Source organism: Mustela lutreola, chromosome 13 (assembly GCF_030435805.1).
Source record: "Mustela lutreola isolate mMusLut2 chromosome 13, mMusLut2.pri, whole genome shotgun sequence".
NCBI lineage: Eukaryota > Metazoa > Chordata > Mammalia > Carnivora > Mustelidae > Mustela > Mustela lutreola.
In genome coordinates, this window is record NC_081302.1 from 68,224,895 (window position 1) to 68,238,053 (window position 13,159).

Sequence of the window (13,159 nt, forward strand, 5' to 3'; positions counted from 1 at the left end):
TATTTCTTCCTATAAACTTCAAAAGCAAGCACCTAGCTTGATAGCATTTGTACAGCTATTTAAAACTATAGTAATCATATCCAGAACTATGAGAGATAATAATAAATTAATAAACTACTAAATTTGGGGGTCATTTGTTAGGCAGCAATAACTATATAGCTAGGTCTATCAGTTACCTGCTCTCCAGAATGCTGTGTAACAAAGGACCCCCAAATTCTGTGGCTTATAATCATAAACAGCTATTATTGCTCACAAGTTTACAGATCAGTTGGGGGGTTCTGCAAATCTGGGCTAGGTCTGGTTGATTTGGTCTGGGGTCAAATGCATCTGCAGTCAGCTGGCAGGGTGGCTGGGGGTGAGCTAGTGGAGCACAGCCTCACTCACATGTCCGGCTGTTCACCACAGCAGCGGAATAGGTCTCTAAAAGAACAAGTAGAAGGGTTCAAAGTCTTGGAAATCTACTCAAAGCTGGCACATATTATTTCTTCTTCATTCTGTTGGCTAACACAAGTCACAAGGCCAGTCCTTCAGATTTAAGGGATAGAGGAATAAAGTCAACTTCTGGGTGGGAGAAGTGTCAGTTATATTGCACAGGTCTGGAGTACCTGAAGGGATAAACACGTGGGGACGCACTGCAGTAAATCTACCTAAAATAAGTAAAAACCATAATGTTTCATTAATGAGCTGTCTGTAAGCATATACTGAGATAGATGTTTATTTATACATAAATTCAATTCCTCTTATTTTAATTCAGCATTCTGGCCTATTACTTGCCCCTCCTTTCCGATCCCTCTTATTCCACTTGAAAGATAAGCTGATTTCTTTTCTTTCTTTTTTTTTTTTTTTTTAAGTTTTGTGTATTTATTTGATAGAGCCAGTGAGCCCAAGCAGGGAAAGGGACAGAGGGAGAAACAGACTCCCCTCTGAGCAGGAAGCACCATGTGGGACTTGATTCCAGGGCCCTGAGATCACGACCTGAACCAAAGGCAGATGTGTGACTGACTGAGTCACACAGGTGCCCCTTACTTTTTTTTTTTTTCCCCACTATAAAGTTTAACTTAACACTGTAGGGATTCAATAAAGGTTCCAAAACCATGAGTAAGAGAACTAATAGTTAATAACAAGTATAAATGAATTCCTCTGCATCCAGAATGAAAAAACTAAAGAACAGAATAAGTGAATCAGACAACTGAAAGGTCTACAATGGGCTTTAATGAATAATTTTGGTAAAATCTGTGTTTTTGCACAGATATACAGGTACAAAACACCTAAAATATAAAAAGATTTTCTCCTTAAGTACTTCTTAGAACAGCCGCGACTAAGGTTAACTCGATATACATTACAGGGTTTAAAACCCAAGAAATGAAGACATTTTTGCACAGTTACACCTAAGAGACATACATTTATTATCTAACATTGGAAATACTCTCTTGACATTTGATTTGTTATTCTTATCGGTAGGTTTGCCTTTTAAGTTTTCCTAGGAGACAACACAAGAAAAAAAGTATCTACCCAGATTACCCATCATCATTCTTTGAACATTACTTTAGGAATAACACGATATTAAATTAGCTCAATTTTGAAAAACATTGACAAAATGCTGAAGTGTTATTCTTACTTTCAGAATTTCTTTTTGAAAAGGAAATTAATATTAAAAAATTGTTTTTGCCCTGACATTGGTAGAATGAGATACACCTATGCTGTTTACAAATTCAACACACAAGTCTGCTTTAAAAGAGAAAACACTAATAGGTAACATGAAATGAGAAGCCAACTTTAGGAGATGCTTTCATTCCAGTGTACTTAGTTAACCCCCTCCTAGGTTTTACCAGCACATCTCTGAAAAGAAATGCATATCCTAATTTCATAGATAATTAACAATGATCATTTTCCTTATACATTTAAAATATGCTTACCTCTTTGACAGCTCCAGTCTTAACTGTAAAGAAAAAGTTATTTCAAGAACCCAATTTTAGGTGCTCCAATGACATTTTATCATCACAAGTAGTATCACAACTATCAGTGTTCTTAAGAGGAGGATTACTGACATTGTGGGTGAGATAATTATTAGTTGTGAAAGTCCTTTCCAGACACTGTAGAACATTTAGGATTCCTGACCCATTCACTAAATACCAGGAGTTTTTAAGATCATTGTGACAATTAAAAACATATCCATCCATTTCTGACTGCCCCTTGATAAGACCACTGAACTAAATGATCAAAAATTAGTATCTCTTAGCTTTGTGACTTCCACAGAAAGTAACTGCTTCATTACCTTCAGTAACAATGACTGAAGAGGAATACTTTGTTTTAAAAAAAATCGTAATTTAATGTTATTTTGGAAAGATAAACTGTTTCTTCAAATTCATGGTAATCTGAAAGGATTAGATGCACAAAGGGCAATACTTATTTATCCCAAAATGTACACACATATTTACAGGAAATGACTGTTTATGTTTTACTGGCATATCTAATCCCATCTATCTTTAGTATAAAAATATGTCCATCTTCTACAACAAAATAAAAAAAAATGTGGATCTTCTTGGTAAATTCCTTCAAACTGATGTTCCTGGAAACTGCTGCTGTCTTTGCTCCAAAACTTGCTGATTTAATAGTTGTTGCTGTTTCTGTAAAAACTGCACCACTTCTGGACTTCTTAGTAATGACTTGGAAAAAAAGGAAAAAAATATATTTATTAGCATTATTCTTATGGGAGTAGATTGCCTTCATGTTATAAAATTACTCTGATGTCTCTACACAAGGCACAATATGCTTACAAAACAAAATGTGCCCAAACTGAATTCACATTTGCACCTGATGCACTGCATTAAACTGCAAACTTAGAATAATAAAATTCGATGTCATACATCAAAATACTAAAACCTACAGTAATGGGTGAAGCCTAATCTTATCGGTGACTGTGTACACAAAGAAAATGAAATGCTTTATGTTATGCCAGCATATATACTATCTATGAAACATAAGAGCAAACAGCCAAGAAGAGCACTGGTCCAAGGTCACAGTAAGAAAAACAAGGGGCCACGTGTGAAAATGGCAATTAGATGCCAGGTTGGAAATCCATGTAAGGATTCAATTTCTCCACTAGCCTATTAAGTCTTTCTGAAGAAATTAAAAAGAACATGTGCGTGTACAGGTATTAATGAAAATAGTATTAGCATATTACAAAAATTTCAGAAAAGGCAGAATATGACTGATCTAATACAGTTTTGTACACCTACCATTTTTAAATATAGTCATATAATGAATACAGTTAGTGTGCTTTTACTTAAATAAAATACTTCTATAAAGTGATGAGGGAAATAAACTTTGGATCCTCCAAATTAAAAAAGATAAACTGAGCAAGGTGGAAATACTAGCGTTGAATACTGATTTTAAAACTTAACATTAGAACACAGTACATTTTCTAATTATTTCTTTAAAACTTATTTATTATACTTCAATAAAAAATTTTTTGTAAAGATGTACCAATATCCTATTAAGTAAATGCACAATAATCTACTCCACTATTATCAAACTATTGAACATTTAGGTTGTTTTAACTACTATTTTACTATTTGTGATAATTACATTTCTGGCAACATCTTCATGCTTAACTTTACCCATATATAGGGTTTATTTCCTGCTGAGACTCCTGATACCATTGCCCAACTGCTTTCTAGGTCTGATACATACATAATACCACCAATAGAATGAGAGTGCCCATTTCATGAAACCCCCAATATCACTGTGATGTCTTTTAAATAGTTTTCATTTGTTGTATTGTTGTGATTTTTACTGATACTTAATACCTTTTCATATCACTTCATGGTAGCATTTCTGCTTTTATTCCTGTTTATACTTTTGCAATGTAGTGAAGCCAACATTTTTTCCTCATCAATTTCTATGAATATTTTGTAAACTAAAAATGTCAACCATCTTAACCACAGTGTCTTATATGTGCTGCAAATATTTTTCCAATATGCTAGTTTGAAATTTGCATTTTTTTCTTAAAGATTTGATTTATGACAGAGAGAGAGCAACAGAGGGAACACATGCACAGGGGAGCTGTAGTGGGAGAAGCAGGCTCCCTACTGAGCAGGGAGCCCCTTATGAGGCTCCATCCCAGCATCCTGGGATCGTGCCCTGAGCAGAAGGCATACGCCCAAAACGACTGAGCCTCCCAGGTGCTGCCTGAAGTTTGCATTTTTATCACCATTTTTGACTACAGCATTCATTACCTCATACTTCTACTTCTTTTAAGCTAGAAAAAGATTTTTAAGATTAAGTCTCAATTGTATTTTTTTTCCTTTATCAGGAATTTAGTTTGATGTATAGTGATATGATGAGCTAAATTCTCTTTTTGTCTTCAAATTATTACCCAATTATTTCCATGTTTATTGAAAAATCTCTGCTTTTTTGATTGATTTCTGATGTCTTTTAGCGAATTTATAATAGGAACCCCTATTAAATGTTGGTCTCATTCTATTTCCGTACCACTAATGCATTCTTCCACAAACCACAGAATTCAGTACAGAGTCTGCTTTAAAACCCCATTTTGCTCAGATATTCAAGGTTTAGTCTATGAAGATAAAGGATTAAAGGTTTGTTTTGGGAAAGCTTTATGAGATTCCAGGGTGTACTAGCAAAGGAACAATTCATTCTGATGACCAGTTGAGCAAGTTTTAAAATCTCACAACTCTAAATAATTCTAACAACTTCTGATAATAAATTTGTAAGTACTTTACAGATACTTACCAGTCTTTTTTGATTTAACACTTGTTCTAAAAGAGTAGGTCTTGCAGGACGATCCCCAAAGGTTCCTGTTCTTTGTTTAACAATGGAGAGTATGTTATCTGTACTTTCCTGGGATAAACGATAAAAATGCAAACAGGATTAACAGTTCACATAAAATAATAATCCATGATTGTACGCTTTTAATGATGTAATGAATGAGTCCTCAGCTTCTCTTCCTTCTTGCCCAGTTCCTGTAAAACTTTGGGAAAAGCCCTCATTAAGTCACAGATAAGACGTTGGCAGTTAATTTTATAGAACACTCTTCACTCCCACCCCTCTACAATTTCTTTAACCTCAGATCTCCAGTCTCTTGAAGGTCTCAAAATCAAAAATGGGGTAGAGGTGGGAGGAGCAAAGAATTACCTGTGAGCTGTTTTCAGTATTACAAAAAATGCCAAGTGGAAATTGAATATTCTCTTCAGATAAAGCTATCCAGGCCAAAACAGTCCGCCTCCTTTGGGTAGAATATATACTCAAAGGCAATCTACCTATTGCTAGAAACACTGATAGTTTTTTATCCAGTTAACAACAACAATTAAATGGGGGGAGGCAGTAAAATATTAAAGAAGCAACTAATGGACAAGGCTTTCAAAATTTGTTAAGTCACTAGGAGAAAAATGACAAACTGGCTTTGAAAAAACTGGAAAGCATTGGTATAAATAATCTCCTGCCACTGGTATAGACAAAATAGCTAGATCCTAAAATGAAAACCATACTTTGAGATAACCTTACCCAAACAAACTCAGCAGCCCTAGCTACCAAATATGTATCCCTAGTTCCTTGACAGTATCTTAGAAACTCACATTTTTCCTGGCATAACTAAATACTGGAGTTAACTGAGATATATTCTGACTCTTATAAAACCACGATACAATACTGATCACATCCAAAAATGATGGCTAAGCAAATATAAAATTATAAATGTTTTACATAAACCCATGCTATATGTAAATTTACTCTTCTCTCTTTGCTCTTCAGGTGGTTACTGAAGCTGTTTCCTTCTCTTGACCTCCCTCTACTGGCCTCTGAGTTCTGTTAGAATAGCCACTATCTTTCATTATAGGAAGTTTATCAACCTGATGTGACAAAAATGTTCAATCCCTAAACATTTTAGGCCGCAAAATGTAAAAAAAACAAAAACAAAAACAAAACTATAAAAAGAGCATTCTCATACCCCAAAAAAACAAAAATAATTTCTTCTTCTCTTTCCACAGGATTAACTATGTGTGGCACTATTTCATTTTTATATGCACAAGAAGTGGAATCATGAAACTGACTTGATGGCAGAGTACCCTATATTCTCACAACTCCAAACAAAGTACTACGCAGATTCACAATGTGAATGTTACAAAATCACAAAAACTCGTAGTAGAAATAACCTTGAGTCAGCTAGTCCAAACTTCTACAATGTTGAGGTTCCCTTTTTAAAAATTTTCAACACCTTTTCCCTTTTCAAAAATTTTCAACACCTTTTGTCCTAAGGAGTTTACCAACTTTTGAGGCATCCCGTTTAGTTTTAAATAAGTCCAACATTTAGGTAAACTTTTATTTCGACTGAGCTGAAATACATATCTCTTGTGATTTTTACTTAATGTCCTACTTACATAGAGCTACCCAAAATAAACCTACTGCTTCTTCCAAATGATGCCCTTTTAAGGATATTTATGGGTAATGATCACTCCCATAGTCTATTCTTTTATCCCTAGTTCCTTTATGTTTCTTTCCTATAGCATAATTTTTAGATGCATGACTAAATGTCATATACATTTGTTCCTTATTTAACTTGATTTATGTAAATGATTTTAAATACCTTAAATTGCTTTTAGATTACTACAAAAGACCCCCTATTACCACTCATCAGTCCTACTATAATGATCTCCTAAATAATCTCTAAATCTCTAGGCCTCAACTTTAATCCACCCCATTAGAGTTTCTATTACTTCCTAATTAGAAACTTCATTTGAAGACCCCAAACCCAAACCCCATAGTCTGACATTCAATACCATACAAAAACTGGCTTCAAATTCTCTTTCCAAATTTATTTTCCATGAATTTTCCAGATAAATATTCTTTCATTAGAATGGTCCCCTTGCTTCTTCCCAAAAGTGTTTTCTGTATTCACACTTCCCTTCCTTTACTAAGATGTGTTTCTCTTTATTTTATCTACCAAAATTTGAGGGAAGCAATATAGAGTGGGGATAGAATGAAGGCTCTAGAATCAGACTGCTTGGGTTTGAGTACTTGTTGGCTATATGACCTAGGCTAAGTTACTTACTCTCTCTGTGCCTTAGTTTCCACGTGTGTAAAATATAGCATCTGTGTAGCACTGCTGAAGGGTGTGAGACTCCATGCCTGGCACATAAGAAACTTAGCTGATTAAGCTTAAACTATTACCCACACTTTCTGGTGTCTACTGAGTTATATTTTCTCTGCAAAACCTTTCCAGAGTATCTCAGCCGGTAAGGATCTATCCTCCTCTCCGCTAGTAAAGTAAAACTATATAGTTCGCTCTTATTATATCCTGATGGTAACTGTTGGTTATTTTCTTTACACTCGGTTGGACAAAGATAAAGACTTACAGATCTTGATATCTCCTCAGAACTGGTAAAGTGTCCCCATTACATAAGACAATGGTATAGTTGGGTATTAATTTTTGCTTATAGCAGTTATTTCTCTTCATGCAAATTATTTTAGAATAGGAAAATTATTAAGGTTCTTTTTGTGGGAGATAGAGGGGGAGACTTAATTCAGTATCTATTTGCCTTTTATACATTGTCCTTAAACAGTAGATGTAAAAGCTAGACAGTTAAAAGAAGGTAGCTATAGATAAAGTACTTCTTTCTTGAAAAAAACTATATCATTTTCTCTCTCTGTATTCTGAAGTGAATTTGGAATGTACAGAGGGCAAACATGACTCTTACCAACTTTCATTTTGTAATAAGTGAAATGTTTATTTCCATAATTACTTATAATCCAAGATTTGGTAAAATATATTTTACAAGAATGTGGATACAGATTTTAAACCACAGGGGTCCTTAACTTTGTAATGTGTATGCAAAATTAAATACCTACCTGTGTGTATTTTTCTAGGAAAAGAGTTCATTAGGTTTCATCAGATTCTCAAATAAGTCCTTTAACACTAAACAGATTAAGATTCAATGGGATAAAAGGGAAAGAGAAGTCACTCAGACCCTAATCAGTAGGTGATGCTGAGTACTATAGATTACTATAATAATACTAATCTATAGTAATTACTATAGGTACTATAGTCATGCTGAATACTATAGATTTTAAAAATATTTAGGACTTCATATTTGTAAGCAATTCCAAAGTCTAAAATTTTAGCAATGAGGCAGCTGTTCAAGTCCAGCAAAAACTACAAAAAATTTTTAAAGAGTTTTAGAATATATCCTAGGATAGCTTTCAGTTTAAAAAATTTTCTGGATCATTTTTAATAAAATTCAACTTTTCAATGAAAATGTACAGAGGAAAAAAAAAAAAAAAAAAAAAAAAAAAAAAAAAAAAAAAAAAAAAAAAAAAAAAAAAAGAAAATGTACAGAGGGATTATAGCTTTTATTAGACGGAGTAAAGCACACAGGATGAAATATCTGCTTATCTATAACAACTTCAAAGTATAGCATTAATAATGACCATAATAATGGCTAAGGTTTACTGACTTACTATCTGCTAGACACTGTGTGCAAACTCAGTATGGAATACCTCACATATTCACTGCAGCATTATGAACCAGGTACCATTTTAATACCCATTTTACAGAGGAAGAAGCTGGGCTTAAAAAAGTTTAATAACCTGTTCAAGGTCACACACAGAAAATGATGGAATGGAGATTTGTGGCCAGAAGTCAACACCAAAGCACTGGCTTTAACCTTCAACACAGTTCAAAGCAAAAACTCCAAAAATCTTCCTGAGAATTACACCCCTTTATGATTCCATTTTCTTTTCTTTTCTTTTCTTTTTTAAATTTTTTTATTTTTTATAAACATATATTTTTATCCCCAGGGGTACAGGTCTGTTCCATTTTCTTTTCTAGGAGCACTAAGAAAAGGGCTAATGAGAACAGGGTACTAAGAACAGGGATACTGAGAATAAGGTATTAAGTACAGTGTACTAAGCATGGGAGTACTGAGAACAAGACTATTAAGTATAAGGCTACTGAGAATAGAATTACTGAGAACAGAGTTCAAAGAATAAGATTAACAGAGAACAGGACACTAAGGTCAGAGTACTACTAAGCATAGGGGTACTAGGAGCGGCTTACTAAGAATAGGCATACTGATAAAAGTAAGCTGTGAATAGGGAGGGTAATAAAGCCAGGAAGAGATCACCTTCTCCAAAGTACAATCTCATCTAGGTTCCTAAGTCTCTTGGCCTGCTTCTTTAGCAATGAACCAGACCAATCACCTACTATCTGTCCTTCCAGCCCATATCCCAGATCTTTGAAATGACAGATCTGCTGATGTATCACATCATTTCCATTGACATTTATTCATCTATCAAAGGATGCAACAGAACTGTTAAGGATTTGCACATGTGTGTATAAACTTTAATTTAGGACAAGCGCTCACTAATTCTCAACCACAAGTCCAGACCCAGCAACCTGGCCCATCTGGGAGCCGGGGGGTAGTGCTGGAAATGCGCTTCGCGTTAGAGTTTTTTCTAACCACCTCCCACTGCCCAAGACCCCATCTAAGGTCTGATACCTCCAGTCTGACGTTTCCCGTGCTGCCAGGCTGGGCGGACCCACTGCAGTTAAGGGCCTGGTCACTTTTCTTCTTTTTGTATTTGTCCTTATACATCTTGTTGCGGTGTTTCTTGCACATCCAAGGCTTCCGCTGCTTGGCCACCTGGCTCGTGGTCTCGCTGCAGCCCTCGAAGGTGCAGGTCTTGCTCATGCTGCCCCCGCCGCTGCTCCGTCTCCGGGCTCCCCCGCTGCCACCCTCGCCGCCAGAGTGGGTCTCCTCATCCTCCAGATCCTCCAAACTAGCGGTGCTTTCGCCTCCCCCTGGGGCGTCGGAAGTGTCCAGCAGGTCGGCTTCGTCCTCCCCTGCCTCCTCCTCTCCAGTCCCCGCCACTTCGCACAAGTACCTAATGGACTTGCCTGCACCGGCGCCGTCCCCCAGGGCCGGAGCTTGCCTCAGGACGCCCTCGGCCGCAGAGTCGTCCTGCCCTCCGCAGGGATGCATCACCAGCAGAGTAAACTGCGAGGCTGGGGCCGGGACGGGGGCCGGAGCCAGGGCCTGGCCCAGAGCAGGGGCCGGGGCCCCGGGGCGGAGCGCGCCGCTGGCAGCGCCCGGCCCCGCACCCTCGACAACACCCTGCACCTCCGTGCTGCTGACACCTTATGGGGGTCCACGACCCCAGCCCTTCAGCACCTGTAGGGCCCAACGGCACTTCGCAAACCAAAGACCCAGGACACGCGAGAGGAAAAAAAAAATATCTCCGGCTCCGCTAAAGCAGCCCGACTGCGCCTGCGCGTGAGCGTTTCCACGCCGGGTGCCTTTCAGGGAACTTGGCGTTTCTGAGGGGCGGGGCTGAGCCGCCAGTGAAGGAACTGCTGCGCATGTGCGGCTCTGGTGCTGGCGGGAGACGCCTCGCTTCGCTGGCGCCGCCGCTGCTGTGGAGGCTCTGTGTGAAGTTGAAGTGTCCCGGGCGCTGGGTAAGAAGGCGCTTTTTTTTTTTTTTTTTTTTTTTTTTTTTTTTTTTTTTTTTTTTTGCTGAAACCTACTGTTCAAAAAGTTTCAAAACACTTGTGAACTGGAACTCCACAGTGTAAATTAAAGTTGTTCCCGAGCGATTTATGACTTGTGGCGTTCGGACGCTAGTTGTCCTAATATTTTGTCCCCAGCTGCCTGAAGGGGGAGAGGTGAAGCCGGGATGTGGTGATGTCACACCCTGGGACCGCTTGTTAGCAGTCAGGGACGGCAGAGCGGCCGATTTGAAGATACAGTGGTGAAGGAGTGGGCCAGACTGGGGCCCAAGTTCTATTTGTGTGGAGAGCTAAGCGATTTGTTCTTGATAAATATGTTTTTCTCTCCTGGAAACGTATTTATTTGATTTTTAATGTTTATCCTTGGCTATGACCGCTGAGGTAAGCCTTTGATACTGTTTTCATTAAATTCAGTGAAAATGTGCGAAAAGCAGCAATGAATAACAAACGAAAAAAAAAAAACCCTTAATATTCGATCTATCATTTTTACCAGTTGTGGCACAGATGCTGGTTGTTGAATCTTAAATTAGCCAGATCTCGCGGGGGGACCGATCCTGCGAGGTCTTGTACGAAGCCGTCGAGTAGTTGTGCTCTTTCCAAGTATTCCTTCCTCCTTGCGTAGTCGGGTTTTGCATTCCACCTGTTGCTAAGGAAAGCAAGGCTCTCCAACCAATAAGTCCACTCACATTAAGGTGTTTGGGTGTGCATGTGTGAGTAGATCACCAGCTACATTTCAAAGAGAGGCACGGTAGATGGGAGAAAGTTAGGAATTCGACAGACCTGGGTGGCACCGTCCTGTTGTGACCAGGCCGAGTTAGTGAGAGCCGGTGTGAGCTGTGGCTTTCTCGGTGGCCAGAGGCGCGGTCAGTGGTGTGCTAGACCCGGTGGATGAGAGCCAGTTGTGAAAATATCAGGAGTTTAATGAGCTGGAGTCTAAACACCTTCATTTCTAAAAGTTAAATTATGTTCAAAACAAAAGTTAAAAGCCTCAAAACTTACCACTTTCTAATTGTGTTACAGTGTTTTACTGTAGCAACGCTTATAAGAATAGTTATGTCTATTGTATCTGTATGTGGAAATACTATGGAGTGATGTGATACTGCACCTCTCAGCTCTGCATACATTGATGTCACAGTGGTTGCTTGAAACTAGCCATGGTAAGAGTATTTACACAATGGAAATTGCCAAATGAAACAAAACGGAGCTCGATTTACTAAATGTCCGATTGTCTTCAGACTTAAAGGGATTGTAAAAATGTTAACAAAGATTCAACTTAAAACATTTGATCTGTGGCTGTCACATTGTCAATAGCTTCCCAAAATTGAGGAAATAAATATTCTTTCAGTATTTGAAAACTACCGTGATGTCAGCAAAGTAGTTGCTTACATCAATGAAGAACAAGTGAAGTCCTAGCATACATTTTCATTGTTTCACTTTTGTCTTACTCATAAACAAAAATATCAGCCAACATTCATGTCTGAACTACACTCTGTCAGTGATGTGAGCAACTTCTTTGCTGATTTGGATAAAAATCAAGCATTTATTTATAGTTTGAATTCATGACACTGCTGTTACTGCTGTTGGTGAAATAATTATAAAAACTGACAGTGTGTTTTACAAGTAACAAGTCACTGACGTGTGGGTGTATGGAATTTACAATAAAGTGACTTGTGATTTTTATCATTATTTGTTAAGATCCTACCCTCAATAGTCTTTCTTGCCTTCCCCCATTCCACCTAGTATCTTCTTTCTTCCCAATGAGAACTTTGTTGATGATATGAATCATCATGAGATGAGAAATTTGTTTATGATAATCTATATTGCATGTTATATTTTATATATAAATTATTTTTTTTAAAGATTTTATTTATTTATTTGACAGACAGACATCACAAGTAGGCAGAGAAGCAGGCAGAGAGAGGGAAGCAGGCTTCCCGCTGAGCAGAGAGCCGGATGCGGGGCTCGATCCCAGGATCCTGGGGTCATGACCTGAGCCGAAGGCAGAGGCTTAACCCACTGAGCCACCCAGGTACACCCATTCAATTATTTTTTAAAAAATTATTTATTCGTTGCTTCCAGAATGGTAAAAGGCATATTAAGATAATGAAATGAACACAGAGTTAATTTTTGTATTTCTTTGTATTTGTATTTCTTGCCTCTATCAGTCCATAGATAATGCATGACTATAACAAAAAGCAGACTATGCTTAGACTTCCACATACATTCTTTGCATTTTGTTTAGGAAAGCCAGGAGATAACTTCCTTTGAAAGAGGATTTCAAAGAGTTGCTGGATATGTAATACTTTGATGATAATGTTATCAGTGTAAGAGTAGAGGACTTCTATGGGAAGAAATATTCTTGGACATTAGTGTGTGATGTTTTGACTTTAGTCAGAGGTTAAATGCCTATGTATTTGATCTTTCATACCCCAGTCATCCTTGACTCTAACTTAATTGTCACAAAATGCCTTACCTAAATATAAATAAAATATAGAACAGCAGTGAAATATTTATAAGATGACCTCTGCTGGTTCATTTACAACAAGGGAGTTCCTCTATCCCCATGTGATATGTATTCATAACACTTGTGATGTTATTAGATGCTCACACTACCAAACTGAGTTCTCATTTGAACAT

General features: G+C 37.6%; 1 protein-coding gene across 1 annotated transcript; it reads right to left on the reverse strand.

The window, feature by feature from the left end:
- Window positions 1-1,190: 1,190 nt before the first annotated feature.
- Window positions 1,191-10,306, reverse strand: RFXAP (regulatory factor X associated protein). The gene is made up of 3 exons (XM_059144308.1): window positions 9,516-10,306; window positions 4,756-4,863; window positions 1,191-2,666 (listed from the first exon to the last, which is right to left on the reverse strand). The coding sequence occupies exons 1-3, from the start codon at window positions 9,996-9,998 to the stop codon at window positions 2,556-2,558; spliced, it is 702 nt and encodes a 233-aa protein (XP_059000291.1). The 5' UTR covers window positions 9,999-10,306; the 3' UTR covers window positions 1,191-2,555.
- Between the last annotated feature and the right edge of the window lie 2,853 nt (window positions 10,307-13,159).